Source organism: Lepus europaeus, chromosome 8 (assembly GCF_033115175.1).
Source record: "Lepus europaeus isolate LE1 chromosome 8, mLepTim1.pri, whole genome shotgun sequence".
NCBI lineage: Eukaryota > Metazoa > Chordata > Mammalia > Lagomorpha > Leporidae > Lepus > Lepus europaeus.
In genome coordinates, this window is record NC_084834.1 from 14,264,659 (window position 1) to 14,289,742 (window position 25,084).

Below are 25,084 nucleotides of genomic sequence, written 5' to 3' on the forward strand. Positions count from 1 at the left end.
GTACTAGTCCTATAGTGCGGGTAGAAATTATTCCAGCTGAGACATCCTAACTTTCTAGGTATGCAACATCGATATACCTATGGCATATTTGGAAAAGTTGTGTTTTGTTTAGTCAAAGGCACACAATTCACATAGACAAAGACGATTTTTTTTTTAGATGTATTTATTTATTTGAAAGTCAGAGTTACACAGAGAGAGGAGAGGCAGAGAGAGAGAGAGAGAGAGAGAGAGAGAGAGAGAAAGGTCTTTCATCCGCCAGTTCACTCCCCAATTGGCCACAATGGCCGGAGCTGTGCTGAACCAAAGCCAGGAGCCAGGAGCTTCTTCCAGGTCTCCCATGTGGGTGCAGGGACCCAAGGACTTGGGCCATCTTCTACTGCTTTCCCAGGGCATAGCAGAGAGCTAGATCAGAAGTGGAGCAGCAAGGACATGAACTGGCACCCATATAGCATGCTGGCACTGCAGGTGGAGTCTTTACCCACTACACCACAGCACCAGCCCCCAAAAAAGAAATTTTTAATAACACTGACATTTATTGAACATCTAATATGTGTTCATTACATGTCTAAGTTAATGTATTTATTTAATATTTAATGAAGTTGGTATATTCATTTATAGATACAATAATTTATTTTTTGTAAGAAGATGAGGACATATGTGCTAATGCTACTCCCATTTTGTGGCATTATAGAATATTGAGTTTCATTTTAATTGTGTGTATATTTATTACTACTTTTTATATACAAAACATTTTTTCCCATTTTTTAACTGGATTGGTTGGTTTTTGTTGTTGCTCAAGTTTTTGAGTTGCTGATATATTCTGGATATTAATCTTGTTCAATAAGTGGTTTGCAAATATTTTCTCCAATTCTGTCTGATCTTTCTCCACTTTGTTTCCTTCTTGGTGCAGAAGCTTGTGAGTCTGATATAATATAATTGCTTTTTTTGTCAGTGTTTTAGGAGTCTTATCCAAAATATCATTGCTTAAACCAATGTCTTTATTTTTTTAAGATTTTATTTTTATTTGTTTGAAAGTTAGAGTTACAGACAGTGAGGAAAAGAGACAGAGAGAAAGGTCTTCCTTCCGTTGGTTCACCTCCCAAATGGCTGCCGTGGCTGGCGCTGCGCTGATCTGAAGCCAGGAGCCAAGTGCTTCTCCTGGTCTCCCATGCAGGTGCAGGGCCCAAGCACTTGGGCCATCCTCCACTGCCTTCCTGGGCCACAGCAGAGAGCTGGACTGGAAGAGGGGCAACCAGGACTAGAACCCCCACATGGGATGCTGGTGCTGCAGGCGGAGGATTAACCAAGTGAGCCAAAGTGCTGGCCCCTAAACCAATGTCTTGAAGTGCTTCCCCTAGTTTTTTTCCCCAATTTCATAGATTTAGGTCTTATATTTATGTCTATGATCCATCTAGATTTGATTTGCTTGTATATGGTGACAGACACCTAATTATATATATGTATCATGTTTTGCCAGCATACATTTATCAATGTATGTTCTTCCCATCTTTGTTAAAAAATGAGTTGGGTGTGCGTAGATGGAATAATTTCTGGGCTCTCTATTCTCTTTCATTGGTTTTTATGCCAGTATTTAATGACAGTGTCCTGCTGTTTTACTTACTGTAGCTTTGTAATATGCTTTAAATCAGGTATTGTAATACCTCCACCTTCATTTTATTACATTGATTTATTTGCTAAGGATTGCTTTGACTGTCAGGTCTTTTTAGATTCTATATGAATCTTAAAGATTTTTTTTTAAGTTTTTAAGAATATCATTGGTTTTTGATAGTGATTGCATTCAATCTGTAGATTATTTTAAGTGCAATAGATATTTTAAAGATATTTCATTTTCCAACTCAAGGGCAAAGAATATCCTTCCATTTTTTAAATCCTTGATAACATTATCAATTTTTTTAATTATAAAGATCTTCCAATGTTTTTGCTACATTTATTTATAAATGTTTAATTTTTTGGTAGCTATAATGAATGGAGTTTCTTTCTCCATTCCTTGTTCAGTAAGATCTTTTTTGGTGTATAAAAATGCTATTCTTTGTATGTTGGTATTGTATTCTGTGGATTTGCTGAATTGATTTATCCAGTTGTGACAGCTTTTTGGTGGAGTGTTTAGTTTTTCATTGTACAACTTTATGTCATCTGCAAATATGAATATTTTGACTTCCTCATTTCCTATCTTGTTGCCCTTTGTTTTTGTCCTTAGTTGCTCTCGTTAATGTTACCAAAACTATATTGCATCAGAGTGGTGTAAGTGGACATCACTGCCTTGTTATAGATCTGAAGGGACATGTTTTTAGCTTTACCCCATTGAATATTAAATTGGCTGTTTATTTTGTCATATATAGCCTCTATAACTTGTTTGGAAGACTTATTTATTTATTTTAAAGGCAGAGTTACAGAAAGAAAGGAGGAGAGAAAGGGAGAGAAATCTCCCATTGTTGGTTAACTCCCCTAATGACTGCCAACATTGGGGTTATTAGGCCAGTCCAAATCCAAGAGCCAGGAACTGCATTGAGCTCTCCCAAGTGGGTAACAGGGACCCAAGTACTTGGGCCATCCTCTGGTGCTTTCTCGGGCACTTTAGCAGGGAACCAGATCACAAACAGTGTAGCTGCACTTCAACCTGGTACCCATATGGGATGCTGGGATTGCAGTTGGGGACTTAACCCACTGTGCCACAACTCTGATCCAACTTTCATAATTTTGAGGTATGCTCATTTTACATATAATTTCCTGAAGGGTTTTTGTCATTAAGGAGTTTTTAACTTTATCAAATGCTTTCTGTGCATCTAATGAGATGCCGTGTAGTTTTTGGTTTTTATTTTGTTGATGGGATTTATAACATTTATTGATTTTTTTAATGATGAACCATCTTTGAAGCTCTAGGATAAATTACACTTAATCATGTTGTGTGACTTTGTTGGTATAGTGTTGCAATTGGTTTGCAAATATTTTGTTGATAATTTTTGCATCCATGTTCATCACGGATATTGGTCTATAGCTTCTTCATGTGCTGTGTCTTTAGTTTTGAAATCAGAGTGATGATGACCTCATAAAAAGAGTTTAGCAGAGTTCCATCCTTTTCAAATTTTTGGAATACATTGAAAAATATTGGGCCAGCGCCGCAGCTCAATAGGCTAATCCTCCACCTTGCGGCGCTGGCACACCAGATTCTTGTCCCGATTGGGGTGCCGGATTCTGTCCCAGTTGCCCCTCTTCCAGGCCAGCTCTCTGCTGTGGCCCGGGAGTGCAGAGGAGGATGGCCCAAGTCCTTGGGCCCTGCACCCGCATAGGAGACCAGGAGAAGCACCTGGCTCCTTGCTTCGGATCAGCGCAGTGCGCTGACCGCAGCAGCCATTGGAGGGTGAACCAACGATAAAGGAATACCTTTCTCTCTGTCTCTCTCTCTCTCTCACTGTCCACTCTGCCTGTCAAAAAATAAAAAAAGAAAAATATTACCGCTAGTTCCTCTGTAAATATTTGATAGAAATTAGTAGTAAACCTATCAGGTCCTGGGTTTTCCTTTATTGGGAGACTTTTATTATTACCTCAGTCTCATTGCTTGTTATGGAACTGTTTAGATTTTTCTGTATCTTCTTGATTTAATATTGATGGGTTATATGTATCCAGGCACGTATTCATTTCTTTGGGGGTGTCATTGGTCTCTTCAGTCGGTGACAAATTTTGTATCACCTTTTCTATTTGGACACCGTCTTTTATATGAAGAGCTTCCTGCAAGATGCTCAGAAATAGTGAATCAGTGTTTCTCCGGAGCTGAGTAAACAAGGGTAGGTTCAGTTTGTAGACAGACTGCTGTCATATCTTAGGTTTCCAAATTCGTTTATAATAAATGGCTCCTCTTTGGAGTGACTGCTTGAAGGCAGGGTGTCTGGTCTGTCCTGTTTTTCCCAGCAGCCACACTAAATGCATTCACCTCACAAAATGACTGAAAGTGGAAGTGGGAAAGACTTCTCCTGCAGGTGTTGACAGTTCAGGAGCTGTTGCCATCCCTTTCTGTTTCTAGACTTCTTTGTAAGGTTAGGAGCAATAGGAAAGAGAATGTCTGGGGAAGGCAGAGGTGAGCCACACATGGCCATTTTGCTCAGGGAGGAAAGATGTGGGGTGTACTGTCTCTTGCTGTCTCCTTCCTCCCATGGCCTACAGTGTTCCCTTCCAAGCGGTACTTGGTAGTTGTTCTTCCTCTATCACCAAAGTATTAATGGGTCCAGCCGACGCCGCGGCTCACTAGGCTAATCCTCTGCCTGCGGCGCGGGTACCCTGGATTCTTGTCCCTGTCGGGGCACCAATTCTGTCCCGGTTGCTCCTCTTCCAGGCCAGCTCTCTGCTGTGGCCCGGGAGTGCAGTGGAGGATGGCCCAAGTGCTTGGGCCCTGCATCTGCATGGGAGCCCAGGAAAAGCACCTGGCTCCTGGCTTCGGATCAGCGTGGTGCGCTGGGTGCAGCAGCCATTGCAGGGTGAACCAACAGAAAAGGAAGACCTTTCTCTCTGTCTCTCTCTCTCACTGTCCACTCTGCCTGTCCAAAATATATATATATATATATATATATATATATATATATATATATTAATGGGTCTCCTTAGTCGATGTGAAGAACTCCTTTTCTGCCAAGGGCTATTTGGATAACATCATTCCCAAATCATTTACTGGTTTCAGTTCCCACCTGTGGCTTCATCAGTAGGGCCAGAACCAATGATTCTGTGGATTTATGTGGCTTGCTGTTGGGACGTGCCCCACCCCTGTGAGTAACTAAAAATTTCCATCTGTTCTGGTCAATTACTAAACTCCACACCAAAACATTTCCTTGGAGGCAGGAGACCAGGGGAATTTTGCAAAAATAAAAGCCAATTCATGTCCCATTTGCCCTATATGGACTACAACCAGATGACTAGGTAGGCAGTGTGACACATAATTTAGTATGAATTCCAGGGACCATTTTGGACAGGCTGACATCCAGAGGGTACAACAAAGAGACAGCCTATGGCTGCTCCTACGGGAAATAATGAGAAACCTTGAATATTTGAAATTGGTATATATAACCTCCCTTCTTTCTGTTCGTTACCTGCGAGACCAGTTGAGGGATATGCTTACTCACTGGAGACAGCATTTCAATGACCAGATTCGCTTTTAAGGTGTGTGAACCATGTGGAGGAGAGGGAGGTGAAGTCGGAAAACTTTTTGAGTCTATTTTCAATAGTTCATCCCAGGGCTGGCTCTGTGGGTGGCTGGTAAAGCCACTGCCTACAGTTCCGGCATCCCGTAGGGTACTGGTTCAAGTCCCCAGCTGCTCCACCTCTGATCCAGTTTACTGCTTATGGCCTGGGAAAGCAGCAACAGATGGTCCAAGGACTTGGGCCGCTGCACCCACGTGGGAGACCTGGAAGAAGTTCCAGGCTCCTGGCTTCGGATCAGCCCAGCTCTGGCCATTGTGGCCATTTGGGGGGTGAACCAGCAGGTGGAAGACCTCTCTCTCTCTGCCTCAGCCTCTGTGTAACTCTGCCTTTCAAATAAATAAATAAATAAATAAATAAATAAATAAATAAATCTTAAAAAAAAAAAAAAACCTCATCCAAGGCTTAACAGTATCAGATGCTTGTGGATCATAGGGAAAATGAAAAGTTCATTAAATACTTTGCTGGTCAACCTCTTATTGGGTTGATTTGGTGATAAATGTGCTCTGTTGTCAGGGGACATTTGGACATTTGAGCCAAGTCTACTTCTTGCTGCTCAGGCTTGAAACATTCAGTAACATAGAACAATGTATGAGCATTCCACAACCTTGTTCATGGGGTGCATGAAAGCTTTCACTGTGGCCTCACTGGAACCTTCTCAGATCTTCTAATCTGGTCAATGGAACTCGTGTCCTTTCACTTCCAGAAAGCCAGCATTTCATCATCTGTGCCAAAAACGATCATGAACTGTGAAGGGCGTAAGACTTTAACTTTACTTGCAAGATGCCACAGTTTCATGGTTGCTGACAGAACACAGGAGACCCCCAAGCCAGAGAGAGGAGGATATCCTGATATTTTATAGTGAGCTACAAATGAGCCTGCCCCACGTTTGCCCATTGAGAAACAGTGTCTTTTTTTGATGCAGTTAACTGGGCAGCAAACAAGGCTGCCCTGTCCTTCCAAAGAAAACTCTCTGTCTTGCCAATGTATTTCCTACATACAAAAAATAGAATGGAATAAAAGCTACCTCAATGTATAGAAGCACTAGAGATCTTTAGGGAGCTGTCTCTTAATACTGTAATTTATGATAGAGTAACAATATCAAATGCAATTTTCAAAAATGTTGTAGATGTGGAAGAGGATTACTACATAATGACTAACAATTCATCTGGAAAACCTAATAATTCTAATCAAGTATGTAGGGGTGCTTCAAAAATTGTGAACAAAAATTTAAAAAATATTTTAGTGCAATGTTTTAAAAATCTATGCAGTTTTTTCCAAATATGCATTTTATGAACTTATTAAAGTTCTTTAATGAGATCACAGAGATTTTGAAGAATTTTTTAAAGATTTATTTTTTTTATTTGAAAGTCAGAGTTACACACACACAGAGAGAGAGGTCTTCCATCCAATGGTTCACTCCCCAACTGGCCACAAAGGGCAGAGCTGGGACGATCTGAAGCCAGGAGCCAGGAGCTTCTTCCAGGTCTCCCACACAGGTGCAAGGGCCCAAGGACTTGGGCCATCTTCTGCTGCTTTCCCAGGCCATAGCAGAGAGCTACATGGGAATGGAGCAGCCAGAACTTGAACCAGTGTCCATAGAGGATTCTGGCGCTTCAGGCCAGGGTGTTAACCCACTGTGCCAAGTGCCAGCCCCATGAAATTTTTGCATCATTTTCCCTACAAACTTTTGGAAGTCATCTGGTATATAATAAAATAATTACTGGACAAATAGTGCAGTTTCTACTGGGAAACACTATCACATATCACCAAGAAACTGAGAGTCTAGTGCCCCTTTCTAGAAGTTGATGTAGCTATAGAAATAAGACTTACGTCTCCTGGCATCTCTGCCTCAGAGGGAGTCAAAGGAGCCCCCTCGTGATGAAGAGTAGGGGAAGGGTGAGCCCTGTGACCTAGCTCTGGCAGTGTGCCCACCTGTGTCTAATGACACGGGCTCTTTGGTGAGGGAATTTCTGGAATTTCTATGCTAAACACACAGCCAAGAAGGCCATGAGATTGGTTCTGTTGAGCAAGTAAGAAGACACATTGAGCAAATATTGGTTCCTCATTGTTGGAGAAGGTACTTAGAACCTGGAAAGTGGAGGCTGGAAAGAGTCTCGAGACATTGGAGTGATGTTGGGAAGGCAGTCTTGGGAGCACAGTTGAGCCCTCACTCAGCCACATAAGAGCCCTTACACTTGGACATACCCTAACTAAGAAATGAAGAGCCCACAGGGCCTGCTCTGGGTAAGGACAGAGTGTTCCTGTGGCAGACCCAGTGAGTACTCCCTTATTCTGCTCAGTGCCTTTCAGGTGTGTCCCAGCGTTTCAGATTCCAAATTCCATGGAGGAGTGGAGGGTCAAGGTCTTTCTACTGCAGCATGGGAGGGGTGCAAACCAGCTATTCGGTGTTCAGCTGCCAGAGAGGACCCATTAGCCATGGGGATCCATGGACTCCACTGGGGCTGGTCTTGCTCTGTCTCTTTTCTCTGTCAGTAAGAGTTGATTCACACAGTGTTAGGTTTCCCTTGGTGACTCCAGTACTAAGATGCAATGGGCAGAGATTTGTAGAGTCCTCGTCTGGGGTTGGTAACACACAGGACATAGTGTTTTACCCCAAAACTGGAATTGAAGGCATCAGTATGAGCTCATATTATTTTATGTATGTTTGTAGAATATAAATGTATATATGGAAATGATTCCAGCTATAAGTTTGTGTTTGTGGGTATCATGGAACCATAGTTTATTTACATATTTAACCTCTGAATGGAATATTAATTAGTTTGCTTCCACTATCTGCTTCACTTTACTGTCATCCCTGTTCCATTTTTCACTCATACTTCCTACAGAAACTCACCCTAGTAAGCTGCTTTAGTCATTCCGATGAGCCTGCATGGCCAGAATCCTTCATTCCCAAGGGTGTGTTATGGGCCAGGTTATCACTTGCACTTGTTTTCCCAAAATTAGTCGATAGTACATACTTCAAGGTTCTGGAGACTTCCCAAGTCTACTCAAGGGGAAATTTTATACAGTGGGAGAAACTAAGTCTTCCATGTTTATGCCACAATGTCAAAGCTAATCACACTAGATCTTCTCCATGTTTCTCTTTTAGCACATCCCAAAGTGTATCTGCTGCCACTACTTCAAAATTGGGTGGAGGCCACTGACACTAAGCAGATAACGTAACTGGAAGAGTATATATTTCAAAATAAATTAATGGTACTTAGGCATAGTACATGAGGAAGGTACCTGTGATGTATGCTTTCTCAAACTATTAATATAAAAATTTAAGTATGTAAGCTTCATGTATGTTGAAATGCATTCTCAAGCTTTCACAGCTTAATAGTTTCATGTTTGTGTAATTGTCATTATTTATCATTTTGTGTCCCCAGTGTCTTCTCTCTTGTTAACTATATTTAACCTGTCCTGCATCTTCCATCTTCTTGTATATTCTTCTAAAGTGCATCTCTTATTGCTCACTACAGTTCTTTCTTAAAAAAGATTTTTCCACTTACAGCTGTAAAAATAATTTATTCTAAAATGTTATCCTCATTTTCAGAGTACGTGGAATCGTAACCTTCTAGTTTTATCAGTTTCTTTCTGGAAAACTCTGAGTTATCTGTCAAAGCCCATACCCTATACTAAGGAAAATAATGAAAATATAAATAATTGTAAGATTAAAATAATTTTATTAATGTTATGTATGTATTATATCAATTATTATAAACTTGTTTTTACATTTTGTTTAATGTGTATGTGTGTGAACATGTCAGTGACAGAGACATACAAAGAGCATCATCAAGGAGTTCACTCCCTATATGTGGCAACAGCCCAGGCGAGGCCTGGTCAAGGCTAGAACCCAATCAGAGTCTTCCCATAGGGGCAGGATGTCAATTACTTGAGCCATCACTTGTTGCCTCAGAGGTTGCACAATAGTAAGAAACTGGAATTGGAAGCAAAGCTGGATCTGAAACCAGGTAGTCTGATAAGGAATGTAGGCATCCCAAGCAGTGTCTTAAACCCTGTACCAAATACCTACTCAATAAGTTTTATTTTAAAGGAAGGTGCTACTCTTAATTGACAACAGTGTCGATCTGAAATAATTTAAATGTCCTCATTCGCCTTTCCCCACTCAGTTTAGGTAGCTTCACTTCAGCTCATCCATCCTAGCCAGCAGGTGCTGACCTGGATGCCTGAAGCTTGAAGTCTGAGGTGTAAGGGAGACATTGACTCATGTGCCAATGAGACCTAAAAATGTCATGAATGGACAGCTCTCCCATTCTCAGGACTAAGGTGGCTCTTTGCCCATTGTAGCTTTGCTGTGATCTCTAGTGGGGCTCTTAAAGAGTTCACCTCTCTCTCCTCACATAGAGTGGAGAATGCAGAATAATGATTCTTCCTGCCTCATGCTACATGACTATCCTTGCGGGGAGGGGCTCCAAAATAACACTGTGCAACATACAAGGACGTTTCTGGAAGTAAAGTTTCTGGTGAGGAAAGGAAAAATCCCCTCAAATAAGCAAGGTGTTAATCCTTGATGACACGTGCAGTTTTCACAGAGTTTAGTGCTGAAGATTTCGGTGTTGTTGCTGCTCTGTCTCCTTGTTTTGTATGAATGCTATGATTTTGTTATGTCTGTATGAATGGTCTATCGTGGTTGAATAAATGACCCAATTTAAGGCTCCATTGAGGTTTGTTTCCTGTTCTAGCTGTCTTTGCATGAGAAATACCAGAGTGGGATCAGGAGGTCCCAGGTGGAAGAGATGTGCTTGGGAAAGCATTAGCCATAGTTGAATGTAAAAAATTCCATCTGTGAGCATTTTGAGATCATGTCTGTGTTATTGGATGGTTGATATTATCATTAAAGATACATACTAACACAACATTTCTATGTAAAATGTTATCAAACATATAAAAATTGCATATGTTTATGGGGCACTGGGTGATTTTTCATTACATGTGTATGCTTTGTAATATCCAATCAGGGTAAATATGCCTATCTTTTCAAGTGTTTAATATTTCTTTATAATGAGAACATCTAAAATCCTATCTTCTAATGTTTTTATAGAGAAATATAGTATATTAACATTGTCTAACTTCACTCTAGTGTACATTAAAATCCCAAGCTAGTACCAGGTAATCAACTTTTCCCAACCTTTCCCTCTCCTTTTCCTCCCTAGCCCCTGGTAACTACCATTATATTTTTAATTTCTATTTTTTTTTTTAGATTCCACATAAGAATAGGATCTTGTGATATTTGTTTTTCTGTGCTTGGCTATTTCACATAACATAATGATCTCCAGTTCCACTCTGTTGCAAATGCAAGATTCCATCATTTTTGTGGCTGAGTAATATTCCATTATATGCACATCCCACATTTTCGTTATCTATTCATCATTGGATAGACACTTAGATTGTTTTCATTATCTGGAGATTGTGGCTAGATGCAACTATCTCTTCAACAGAAGGATTTCATTTCCCTTGGATATATATCCTGAAGTGAGATTGCTGAATCATATGGTACTTCTATTATTTTTTTTGAGGGAGCTCCATCCTGTTTTCCAAAATACCTATAGTAATTTATATTTAGTAATATGCAAGGGTTGCCTTTTCTCCACGCCCTAATCAATGCATGCTATCTTTTGTCTTTTTGGTAATTTCCAGTCTTACAGAAGTGAGATGATATCTCATTGCGGTTTTGGTTTGCATTTCCTACTGAATAGTGTTGTTGATATTTTTTTCATGTTTCCGTTGGCTGTTTGTGTCTTTCATTGAGAAATGTCTGTTTACTTCTTTTGTCCATTTTAATTTTTTTTTTCCGCCATTGAGTTCTTTGAGTCTTTTATACATTCTGGATATTAACCCTTTACCAAATGTGTAGCTTGTAAAAATATTTTCTCTCATTCTGTAGGTGCCATCCATTCTGTTGATTGTTTCCTTTACTGTACAAAATACTTCTGTTTGATGAAGTCCCAGTTGTCTGCTTTTACATTATTTCCTGTGCTTTTAGTGACTGATCCAGAATTTTTAATGTAATTCATGATATTCCATATTTACCTATTTGTTTTTTTCACTAGGATAAAAATTTTTGTTGCTGCAATAAGAAAAAAAGAACATTATTGATATTTCTTACCTATTGCTAATTGTAAACTTGTCCTGCATTGGAGTTATACAGGACTTGAGTCCCATTTCAGCTTGTATTTTGCAAAACTCTCTAAGCAAGTAAAAAAAGACTAGTAAAAAAAAAGACTGCAAAATACTTCTATCATTTTTATGATCAAAAGAGTAATGAATCAAGACTGCAGAACATGGATTTTGGCACACAGTAATACCTCAGTGCATTTTGTTTTAGCTCGTTTGCATTTTGTGTTGTTTTTAGTTTATGTGGTTTGCTTTAGTGACTACTCAAGAATTTCCTAAGGGAATTATGCAGTCAGAATTATGCAGTCAATCTTTAGAGTTTAGTCAATTCTTCCGTTGTCTTTCAGTATTTCAGTAAACGGATGCCTACTTAGGGTTTCTATGTCTTGGCACTGGTTTTTTGTTGTTGTTGTTGTTGTTGTTGTTAAGATTATTATTATTTTATTTACTTGAAAGGCAGAGTTTACAGAGAGGGAGAGACAAAGAGAGACATCTTTCACCCACAGAATCAGCCCCAAAATGGCTGCAATGGCTGTAGTTGGGCAGGTCTGAAGTCAGGAGCCCAGAGCTTCTTCCAGGTCTCCCACAAGACTCAGGCCATTTCTAGTACTTTCCCAGGCACATTAGCAGGAAACTGAATTGGAAGTGGAGCAGCCAGGACTGGAACTGGAGCTCATATGGAATACTCACATTGCAGGCAGCAGCTTTATCCACTAGGCCATAGTGCTGGCCCTTCCATCTTGGCATGGTTGACATTTGGTGCCAGATAATTCTTTCATTGTGCATTGTAAAGTATGCAGTGGCATGTTTGGTTTCTAACTAGTTGATATCAGCAACAACCACTCCACCCCCTAGTTATGACAAACAGAAATGTCTCCAAATGCCCATGGGTAGAGGAGGAAAATTGTCCCCAGCTGAGAGAGCCTTTGTTGGAAGCCATCGACCACAGCCATGGAGACTGCATAGCATCATCTTCAAAGCTGTTGTCAACAGCCTGTGCCAATGTTTAACTGACCTGGCTCTCTCATAATAATATCACCCTTTTGCTTTTTGATTCTGTTATTAAACAAGTTATTATAAAAGAGGTTTCCATGACTAGTGTCAAAATCATTCTGAAGTTAAATTTTCTCTATATTCAGAGTCTTGGATAATTTTGGATGCATTCATCATGTCTTTCTCTACATTATTTGCATTTTTTGGTGATTATAGACTAATGAGGATGCCCTTTATGTGGTATTTTAGTTCACTTATACCTTTATAAATATTTCAGCTTTGTGATAATTAAGTAAATTGAACATTATTAATTAGAAATGCAATCAATATGTGTAGCTAAAAAAGTTGGAAAGCAGCATTTTAGTATTTTAATAAGTTGTAAGTAAAATTCTTTAAGTTTTTTTTTTTCTAAAATCAATTCATAACTAAGTAAAAATAAGTAGTTTTCAGCACAGTAAACTAAGTTCATGTGATTATGCACACAGGGGGTGTTTACTGTTCATTTGATTCTGCTATACCTCAAATAAATGCACAGAGAAATAAGGTCTTTAGTAGACTTATTCTGAAGGAAAAATGTTTCATCTGTAAAGTCACATTTGCAAAGCTATAATTTAATCACATCATGTGAATCTTAAAGACAGCTTTAAACTTTTAAATTATAATTATGCCAAAGAAAGTTAGCCATGGTGAGGTATTTTTTCTGAAAATTCAATGAAATATTCTTAATTACTATGTTCATGGCCGGCGCCGTGGCTCAACAGGCTAATCCTCCGCCTTGCGGCGCCGGCACACCGGGTTCTAGTCCCGGTTGGGGCACCGATCCTGTCCCGGTTGCCCCTCTTCCAGGCCAGCTCTCTGCTGTGGCTAGGGAGTGCAGTGGAGGATGGCCCAAGTCCTTGGGTCCTGCACCCCATGGGAGACCAGGAGAAGCACCTGGCTCCTGCCATCGGAACAGCGCGGTGCGCCGGCCGCAGCGCGCTACCGCGGCAGCCATTGGAGGGTGAACCAACGGCAAAAGGAAGACCTTTCTCTCTGTCTCTCTCTCTCTCACTGTCCACTCTGCCTGTCAAAAAAAAAAAAATTACTATGTTCTTTTAATTTCTTAGTGTCCAGCAATAAGAAAAATGATTCATCAGCTTTTGAACTTACAGATACATGGTTCCTCTTTTTAATAAACTAATGGCTCTGGAAGTTTGCTACTCTTTCAACTCTTAGCAAGACTTTTATGTTTTTGAAAAATCACTGTACAGTAAACTACATTTAAAATGTAAATAAGTATGTCATAATACATCTTTGAAGGGAGCTAATGCATTTCCAAATGGTAAAATACAACATTAACTCTAATTAATATTGACTGGTTTATTTGTACACCACTTAACAACTGCTCTTGAACTTTCTTAAATTATGTCATGACTCAGAATTTCATATGACTATATATAGCATTCCGAAATATTAAGTTAACAGAAATTACTGTAAGGAATATTGAATTTGCTGTCACAACGTTTCATATAGCTCACTTGGCTTTCATTAAAGCACTCATAATTGCTGAACCATTTATTTCTTCTTCTGATTAGAATTGGCATATTTAATTATACTTTAAATTCATTGTGATTTTGAATGACAAAACCTTTTTTCAATTATTGAAATATTCAGTTACATTTAAAAGAGTTTGTTCCTCCAGAAGAGCCACTGCAAGCATATTCAAGGTGCTTTATTTTTAATTATTTCTTACAGTCATAGTTTTGCTTGTCCACTGAAGAGTTATTGGACAAGGCAAGATGAAATGTTGTGGAGACGTGAATAATCTGATTAGTCACTGGGTGCACTTGGTACTTCTTGGTATCAGCTGAAGCTGAATTAAATTAGTCACTGATGCATTTGTCGATTGGAGCCAGGACGTCTGCCCTATTCAATTTTAACATAATTTGCTCTGAGTAAATTATGGAGGTAGCCACTAAAGAAATCCTATTACTTCAGAATTAGCAAGGTCTATTTCTTTTAGAGTAGGAAGATAATTATTGCTTTTTAAAAATGAAGTAGGTTCACATTTTTAAAAATCACGTCAAATGTGCAGTTAGAAAATATTATCTTAACAGTAAATTAAAGATACCCAGGCTTAAACTTTTACAGTCACGTTTACAAGGAAAACCAAGCCAAACCAAAACAAAATTGAACTGAAAAAAAAATTATGGGTATAATTTTTTATTTTTTTGCTTTAATTCCATTCACCTTTTACTGACTTCTGTGGAGAACTTGGTTTATGTGATAGCTGTTTCACATGGGGAAAAAACTGCGTGATTTTATTAGAAATTATGTATTATACACATTACTATATATAAAAACTGAGACAGAGTTTTGGGAAAGTAACCATAAATTTGACATTTAGGAAATGATCATCATAAGATTAAAACTCAGGAGGGACTATTTGTTCTTTACCCATTTTCGTTTTCTGTAACGTGTGACATAGAATCATAGATGATTCTGAATTCTTTCTATTTCTAAGTCCGTACAAGCACTGAAGAGAAATATGCTATGCTGTATGTTTGTAATGCAACAAGTCAGGCAACCTCTAAGCCTTATAGAAACAATCTTGTGTTAAACTATTGTATTATGGCTGCATAATTTGTCCCCTTGTGAGAATTATTGGGAGCTCATATTAAAAAGCATTTGTATGTGAGGATTAGAGAGGCAGTAAAAAGATCATCTTAACAAAAATATATATGAAACGTGTACAAGTACAGAGTATAACATAAATCTGAGTTCTTTACTCATAGAAAGGTTTTATGTATTTATTTCATACAGAAGTGTATGGGGGAAAGGGCATTGTGTCTTTGCTGGGAACCACAGGTAAACATAGATGATGTCAATTCATAAGTACATACTTTAGAATCACTTGCCTAGTGTGAGATGATGAACCACTGATGATGTACAAGTCACTGACCAAACACTAATGCATAGTTTCTGTCTCCAAACCTTAGAGCCCACTGAGAGAGATAAATCTTGCTGCTCAAGCAGCTAAAACCCAAGAATGCACTTAAAGGGGAGCTCAAGAGTGGTACAAGGGTGCTTGCAAATTGTGCATAAAATTGAGTCAAAATATAGGTCTATTGTGGTGCAAAAAATGGAAATCTATCCATAGTTTTGTATAGTATGCATTTTATTTTTTTCTTTTTTTATTTGTTTTATTTGAAAGTCAGAGTTACACAGAGAGAGGAGAAGTAGAGAGAGGGAAAGGTCTTCCATTTGATGGTTCACTCCCCAGTTGGCCACAACGGCTGAAGAAGCTGTGCCTATCCAAAGCCAGGAGCCAGGAGCTTCCTCCGGGTCTCCCACGTGGGTGCAGGGGCCCAAGGACTTGGGCCATCTTCTGCTGCTTTCCCAGGCCATAGCAGAGAGCTGGATCGGAAGAGGAGCAGCCAGGACTCGAACCGGCGCCCATATGGGATGCCAGCACCTTAGGCCAGGGGGCTAACCCGCTGCGCCGCAGCGCCAGCCCCTATAGCATGCATTTTCGATTGGCCATTGGAAGATCCTTTGTACTATCCAACTGTGCGTCAACCTTCTGTACGTTTGCTTCTGAAAATTTGTACTCAGTATATAACAGAGCTGACACATTAGAAATAAATTTTGAGACTATTACATTTCTCCATGAACACTCACCAAAATGACACTGAAGCCAAATGCCTCCTCAATAGAGCACTAGATAGTGAGTGTGTAAAATGACACCTTAGTATTGGGAATATATTATCCAGCAGAAAAAATTTTCAAGCTGTATGCAAAATAACTTCCTGGCATTCTAATGCTATGACTAAGTGTATTTGAATTACAACTTTTTTATTCTCTTTTTCTTTAGTGCAAACTAGAATATCAGGCGTGTGTCTTAGGGAAACAGATCTCAGTCAGATGCGAAGGACATTGCCCATGTCCATCAGGGAAGTCCATGAGTACCAGCAGAAATGTTAAGAGAGGTAAGTGATGATGATTTATGTATAAAATTATTTATAAAATTGTCCCCTTCGTAAAATGCTTTGCGATAAAGTTGGATATTAAATATGCAATAAGTTTGCTTTTATATGTATACTGAATGATAATTATTTTGTTCGGGTGATTTTCCCCCTTAGCCTGAATTGTTGCAGCAAATAATTTTTCAGGTAGGTTTTTATGTATTTTGGTTATAACTCATGGATGCCTCATCCCTATGTTCTTACCACATATAAGAAATCTAAAACAACACCTTTTATTAATGTCTCTGAGTGCATGCTTTAGATCAATTCTTTTCATTTTGGAGAAGGTAAATTATTTGTAATTAAGTTTTGAATGATAAAGTAGTTTGATTAGATGTGAAACTGCTCAATTATTACTGACAGTTTTAAATAAAGAGGTATGTACTCCATATAAGTGTGTGTGTATGTCATACCCTATGAAATAATCTCGTAAATTAAAATCGCTTCTATTTTTATTTTATTTATGTAATATCTGATAAAATAATGAAATAATTTAACATCCAGGTTGTATATAATTTGATTTTGATTAGTTACTAAAGTTTACATAATATTTTTAGAGTTGAGATGTTGTTTACCCTTATAAAATGTCCTTATGGCTATACTCTCAGTCCTTCACAGCTCTAACAAAGAAAGTGTAGGAAATAGATGTTTCTGTCAGTCAAAATCCATTCCCAAAACATTTACAGCAATTTATCTGGTTTTATGATGTCTGACACTCGTTATTATGGAGCGCCCTTATTAATGTGAATAACTGATTTTTGTCTTTGTTTCCCAGACAATGTGAATAATGAAAATACATAGTTAGCATGAAATTGATTTAATGTGCACTAGGTATTGTTCTGAACATGGTATACTTACTGGTCCATGTTACAGTCCCACAATGACTATTTTAATGTATATATAACTTCTGAACTTCTATTATGACATCTATATTGGTCTTTACTCAATTAAGTAATATTTCACATGAAAATCTAACATAAAATTATGTTCCAGTGTTGCCTTTAATAAAGCAACTAGCCAGTTTCTTTTTCATACAAAAGTAGGTTTATTGATGTGAAGGTCAGAGTTAGTGCTCAGACGTTAGAACACGTGCAGAATGACACAGAGCGCTGGAAGAGGGGCAACATGCTGCCTTCCAGGAGCTCCATTCCTGAAGCTCACTTTTGCTGCCTCACGCCTCTGTAGGGTCAGCGTTAGAGCCCTGTGCCTTCTGCATTTCCTATCATTGCCTCCAGAATCTGTTCTCTTCAATACTGCCCATACAGTGACTTCTGGCACCACTTTGGATGTGTTAATCAGCCCTCTTTTTACATGGTGAAGCCAAGTATAGCTTCTTTTCTAAAGGGTTCCTTGATGTTTGTGTCTTCCCCATTCTCTCTCCAGCTGACTGTATTTTCACAACGGAGTTGGAGACATGTTGAATTCATTTTCCTCTGAAAATCACCTTAGATGTGAAATAAATGGTATCACGTCCAATATCCATGGCCCATAATCTTCCTTGGATGCTATTAAGAACAGCATTTGAGAATTAATCATACTGTGTATATATACATCTAATACAGCAGAGTCCTACAGTAAGATTTCCCTTTAATAGGATTTCCTGCTTTGAGATTGACTTATCAATGAGAAGATTGTTTGATGTAGTGTCAATTCATATTATCATCAGCAAAAAGCAAAAGGAACTCAATACACATTAAATACCAAAAGTCCGCATCTAAGAAGAGAATTCTTTGTAAATGAATTGCAATTATGCTCCATGTTACTCAAATTCTCTGTATAGTGTTTATATTAAGATGTCAAGAAGGAAATTTTTCTTAAAGTCATGTCAAAGGGATAAAGATCATCTGTGTTCAATTGTGTGTAGAAGGAGAGGCAAGAAGAATTTAAATTAGCCCTGCTCTGCCAGATTGTCAGGGCAAAACAAGTACAGGATTTTGCTAACTGCAGTGGAAAAACAATACAGAAAATGTTGAATGTTGTTTCCATACAGTGCCAAAGGACGAGGGACATTGGAAATGTAATACTGAGCTCCATATCAGTTCCAGTCCTTCAGCTGTCATTGACTGGTCTTCAGCACTCTCTGTAGTACAGACAGTTTCTTTTAATATCATCACTGTTCACAAAAAGTGAGGGAGAGACTGCTAAGCATGAAACAGTTCCCAAGTCCTTCTGGCTTCCTATGTTTGATGTCAACTTGACACTATACTACATTTTCACTCTGGGCAGAGCAGACATGAACCCTTTATACTACTTGAAATAAGGCTTATAGAATAGATTTCCATTAAAAAATAAAAATAAAAAAATTCCTCTTTTCTCCTATTTTGTTCACTTATGGATCTACATAATTGGCCCAAAGATTTACATTCAAGGGTCCAAAATTAAAAAAAACATCTGGTTCTGACTTTACATAAACACACCCATCCTTCATTTGTTAACTTCTGAGTCACTTTAGTGGATTTCCTCTTTCTTTCCTTATTTTCTTCACTTAAAGAAATAGATTGTACAATCACAAACCAATAGGTATCACTTAGAAGGTAGGTCAACTTCATTCAAAGAATGATTTCAGCTGATTTTTAAAAGTCCCTAATATTTCTGCAGTGACAAGGAAAATATGAGATTCATAATTGTGAGCCTGGAATATAAATAGTGTAAACTCATCTGAAATGTAATTCTAAATCTTTTTTTTTTTATTTTTGACAGGTAGAGTGGACAGTGAGAGAGAGAGAGAGAGAGAGAGAAAGGTTTTCCTTTTGCCGTTGGTTCACCCTCTAATGGCCGCCGCGGTAGCGCGCTGCGGCCGGCACACTGCGCTGTTCCGATGGCAGGAGCCAGGTGCTTATCCTGGTCTCCCATGGGGTGCAGAGCCCAAAAACTTGGGCCATCCTCCACTGCACTCCCTGGCCACAGCAGAGAGCTGGCCTGGAAGAGGGGCAACCGGGACAGGATCGGTGCCCCGACCGGGACTAGAACCCGGTGTGCCGGCGCCGCAAGGCGGAGGATTAGCCTGTTGAGCCACGGCGCCGGCCTGTAATTCTAAATCTTAGAATGGACTTGTAGAACCAAATATCAACAGAGTTGGAAAAGATTTAGAAAGCACTATGTTGCAGTTGGTAAGTTCAAACTAAAGGAGTCTTTCTGAGATATGTCTAAAACTGTCTGTATCACGGTGTTATATAAGCACAGCAGACATTATAGATATCACAAATCAAAAGTATCCCCTTTGGATATTTATTTTATGAGTGTGATACAGAATATTATTTTAGTTGAAATTTTCACTCTGTTTCATATTTGATTTTCCTTATTACAAAACAGGTCAGATGTCTTGCAATCCATATGTGCTTATTAAAGTCTTATATATCTAATTTCATCTCTTAAAATTTTATTAATGTTATGGGAATCAGTCCACACAGCAGACTCGTAGAATGACAATTGCTTTAAGTAGCACTCTGACCTCAGTATTAGCCCTTATGGCATTCTTGTCTGGTTGAAAAACCTAAGGGAGCATTTCAGGCATGGAAAACCAAGACACTCTGGCAAAAAAATGTCCTACATAAAGGACCTCTGTGGGTGAGACCTCAGTGGAAAGAAGCAGCCACTAAATAAGGAAGGGTCTACTTTTCTCTGAAGGGAAGAGAGAACTCCCATTTTGCTTATGGCCTTGTCGACTTAGTGGATCTAAAAGGCTTCTGTAGCCTACACAGTTCATGTCAAGAGCCTTGGGTGATCACTGAGATAATACATAAGAGTGTTAATTGTTAAATAAACAAGAGTTACTGTGTACTAACTTCCCATGCAGGACCTCTGTCCTCAAAGAGTTGTTTCATGAGATTGAATAGTAAAACTTGTTCTCAAGAATCACTTCCTTTCAGTGTATTAAGTGGAGAATATTCTTATGTCATAGTTATGTCTAAGAGCTTGAAAAAGATGTATAATTCTTGGGTTCTTTAAAGATAAGTATCTTTTTTTTTCTTTTTCTTTTTTTTTTTTTTTTGACAGGCAGAGTGGACAGTGAGAGAGAGAGACAGAAAGGTCTTCCTTTGCCATTGGTTCACCCTCCAATGGCTGCCGCGGCCGGCGCACCACACTGATCCAAAGGCAGGAGCCAAGTACTTATCCTGGTCTCCCATGGGGTGCAGGGCCCAAGCACTTGGGCCATCCTCCACTGCACTCCCGGGCCATAGCAGAGAGCTGGCCTGGAAGAGGGACAACCGGGACAGAATCCGGTGCCCCGACTGGGACTAGAACCCGGTGTGCTGGCACCGCTAGGCGGAGGATTAGCCTGTTGAGCCACGGTGCCGGCCATAGATAAGTAATTTTCTAAAATAAAAGAAGGAGGAGGAAGGAAGGGAAAAGAGGAAGGGGGACAAAAAAGCAGAAGAATCACCTTTGAGATGCAGTAACTTTGAACAGCCCTTGTCTGGACTGTTGAGGAACAGTTTTTTGTTGTTGTTGTTGTTGTTGCTGCTGTTTTTCTTTTTTCTTCCTTTATTTTTTCTTTTTCTTTCTGCTACTAAGCATTGAACTGTTTACCTAGAATGGAGTTAATCCTCTGTATATAAACTTAGATGACAATAAAATTAGTGAAAAACAGGACAGGGACCAGGAGAGGGAGGATTCTTAACATCATTCCAACATGCATCTAAATACCACCACCACCACACACACACACACACACACTGATAGTTTGAAATGTTGAATTTGACTGGAGACAGCCATAGAGAAGGAGGATAGCCTAAACTATTTCATCTGATAAATCTGAGTGAGAGAAGACAAGACAGAATAAAGAAAATGAAACCCCAGAGGCATGGGCTTGTTGGAGAACCGTACATATTCCATTTGTGCTGTGATGCAGGGTCCTTTTAAAGATGAGACTATGCAAAGTGTGTAGTCCCAGAGATGAAAGTGCTAGATTGTATTCTTTACAGTTAGACACACCAAGACATTCTTGGGCACAAAGTTAGCATTGCCAACAGGATTTCTTAAGTTCTACTTGTGTTACTGTGCCATAATGGTAACTGGTTGTTTGGGGTTAGAAGTGAAGGGGCACATTTAGAAGGTTATTTTCAGTACGTCAGAAAGAAGTCTATCACATCCTATGAATAAATAAGAGGTGAAAGTGACTCACTTGCTGAGGCAGAATTCACAGAGCTTCAAATGCAACTAGATATGATGTACAAGGCCCAGGAATCCCCCAAAGATAATTTTCAGATTTAGTAAACTGGGTGATTTATAGAATGCTAACAAAAGGATTGACTTACCTGAGCCTTGTGACTCACAGCTTCTACTGTATCCCAGGCTCAGATTTCCTTATATCAGGGGATGAGCACCTCTAACTTAAAATATTTCCCTTCAGGCTTTATTCTCTAAAAGTGTCATAAAATTGATGTTTAATCATGTAACATGGTTATCCTGCCAGTGAGACTTGCTTGCTCATTATTTTGAATACATGTACGTTGTAACTATTTTCCAGAGGTTCTTTCCATTTTGCATATTGTTGACCTAAGGGGTAGTATAATTTATTGGTTACAAATATAGATTTTAGCATCCTGGTTTTGCAGTGCTGAGCTGTGAGATCTTTGTAAGTCTTAGCTTCTTCATCTGTGAAATATGAAATACATGTCATAAGGATTTATGGCTGTATTTCCTCAAATTAAAATATCTTTGCTCTTCTATTTCATTTTAATTGATTATACTTGTAAAATGCATTGAATTCTAATACATTGTAAATTTTTTCATATATCTAGTGTCATTTGCAATTGTATTTTTATGTTTTTAATATTTATATTGAATCACCAAAATGTTGGAATATTTTCAACTTTTTATAGTCAATGGCATTTATTTGGAAGAATTACGTATATATTGAAAATTTGAAATAACTCAGCAGTTGCACTCTGTGGCCTAGAAGTTATTATTGCTTACTTTCTTTGTTAAATCTTTCACATTCTTCCATAGCTATTGACTTCACTATACACAACACACACACACACACACACATAATTAGTTATCTATATACATTGCTTCTTTATAGAATTATGTTAATTTATGGTTTCTCAAATATATTAATCACTTTTTACAGTTTTAAGTGCACTGGTCTGTGCTGCATGATATTGCTTTGTAATTGTAAATAACCTTTCTAGGGTATTCCAGATCTTCAAGAAAGATACGATAGTTTTAACTATAAAACCAAACACATTTGTTAATGCCTGTATCTGTATTCTTTCATTGTTTTGCCAATTATACTTTAGCAGAGTTAGCTTACTTGAATTTTTGTAAGTACTTGGTTTTGCTAATTCATTTACAACAGAATCGTATTCAAATGCAAAGTTGGCACTGGAGGTCTAGAAAGAGGGTTAGAAAAATGTGGTTTTGCATGATTTTCAAGTGTTACTGACAGACATTTTCAAACATCACAATTTGGTATCAACCACATTATTCTAATCACAAAGGGTTCAAGAAACACAAAGGTGCTGTACTTTTTTCCCCCAGTCAGCTGCAGGTAGAGAAGGGATCATACTGAGTCTGGATGGTTGTCATTAGTGTCCACGGAATTTTGGTATGAGATCAGAGATCAGAGATCATTCAAGACCAACAGAAACAAAAGTCTAGATTTTTTTTTTTCCCAACAAAATACACTCCCATCTTAGACAGACTGATATATTTGAAAGAGATGTGGGAGCCATGGCTATAGAATTTTAGTCCTCAGTTGTCTTTCCACATGCTAAACTAGAAAGGTTGATAGTTTCAATCTACAATAACCCAAGACATGGACATAGTTCTTTGGTCACCTGCTAGTCACTTTCTTCTGTTTTTATTGTTCTGAATCCTGTGGAGCCCTATCATGGGACAGAGTTATTTCATTATGTGCTACGAGTGTGCATCTATTTATATAGGGAAATTACATTATGAATTTAAGCATGCCTTTTTCCAACTGTCAAAATTATTTTAACATTTAATTTTGCATAATAGACTTTTTATCTGGTCTCCACATGATGGAATGAACTTTCAATAAAAAACCAACATAAGTGCATTAACATATTTTCACAGCATACACACTTCTCTCAGATAACATATTCATAAATGATTTGTTCTTAATTTTGTTTTACTAGATTTATAGAAAAATAAATACACTTGTTGGAAAATAGAACATGATTTATAATAAAAATTAAGCTATTGAGATATTTACTCTTGAATTAGATTAATATATATTCAAAACCTGACAATAACATGAAAAAGGACAATTTGAAGTGCAGACATTGTTATAGCTCTTCTGTGGAGAACTAATGTGATTTGAATGATCAAATTAAAACTTTACACAAATATTTTATATTGTGCATGGTACGACTAAATGTTTTTCTTTGCTATGAATACAAGTTAGAATTTTTTTTTTATCTTGAGTCTGTGTTGTAGGATTTCAAGTATGAAAGTGAGCACAACCCTGTATTAGTTCTTATAGCACTAAAGAGTTATTTATATTTTCTCTCTTGTTCCAACATAACCTGACATGTTCTCAGAAAATGATTACTTACAATATGCAATATCAGCACTCTTTTAAAAGTAGGGATCATAGCCATGGCATTTAAAACTATCATGGACTGAGGCTGTGACAAACCAGAATGAATGCAAGCCCAGCCAGAAGCAGAGGATGGTGTGATATTGCTCATCCCTTCTTACTAGTCTGCACATTAAGCTTCAATAGAACCAAAAGGTTTCATTCATCCTTAGTAAAAGATAGTTATATAGCTGCGAATAAAAGTACAATATCATATATTATTTCTAGGATAGCACATGACCATTATCCACCTTTCCATCCACTATTTACCTTAAGAATAATCTATCCCATAATAAATGTTACTAGCTTCCAGCAATATTAAATATAATATGACATAATAAGGAGATGTTTGCCATTCCACTTGCAATATAAAATGTATTAGCTTTAAAGTTCATGGGATCTGTTGACTTATATTTAGGATATCTGTGAAATTCTTGTGTAAGTAGAAGAACCATGGAGCAGGTTTGAAGTCTGCGCATTTGGAATCATTCTTCTGAATACTATTTGTGTTTGTGTTTTAGCTTCTTTATGTAACTAACTAGGAATGTTCAAAACTTTTCATGAGATTCCAGGATGCAGCTGGTCATTTTAAGCCACACAATGAATGAGGAAAGCAAAGGCAATACATCTTAAACTAGCCTTATAAAGACATTTATTTGATACTTCAAAAATAGGACAAAAACACAACTAGTAGCTAATAGGTATGGAATAAATATAATCTATATTTTGTGGGGAAAAATGAAAGCATGAAGCCAGAAAAAAATTAAAAACCAAAAGTGAGAACATATTCTCTTTTTATGAAACCCATCATAAGTAAATTAAAGATATTTTATGTACGTTTCTATACTTCTTTATTTTGTGATAATACTTTTAACTCACTTAAGACTTACTATTAATGAATATACTGAGTGAACTGTTTTATCATGGCGATAAAATAGTCTCTGTAAATGTAATCATATCATCTGTTATTGTATAGTTGTAGAAGAAAAGGCAAGTAGATGAAACTGCATGAATGAAGTTTTTAGATTTTAGATTTAAGAATATAAAATCACGGCTGGCGCCACAGCTCACTTGGCTAATCCTCCGCCTGCGGTGCCAGCACCCCGGGTTCTAGTCCCAGTTGGGGCGCTGGATTCTGTCCCAGTTGCTCTTCTTCCAGTCCAGCTCTCTGCTGTGGACCGGGAGGGCTGTG

General features: G+C 38.2%; 1 protein-coding gene across 5 annotated transcripts in view; it reads left to right on the forward strand.

The window, feature by feature from the left end:
• LOC133765477 (testican-3-like) overlaps nt 1-25,084 on the forward strand; it is a 477,867-nt gene that overhangs the window by 313,393 nt on the left and 139,390 nt on the right. For all 5 annotated transcript variants that reach the window (XM_062199039.1, XM_062199040.1, XM_062199038.1 and 2 more), the window contains one exon: nt 16,193-16,307. In XM_062199039.1, coding sequence (XP_062055023.1) covers nt 16,193-16,307 — 115 coding nt within the window. The remainder of the gene's footprint in view (nt 1-16,192; nt 16,308-25,084) is intronic.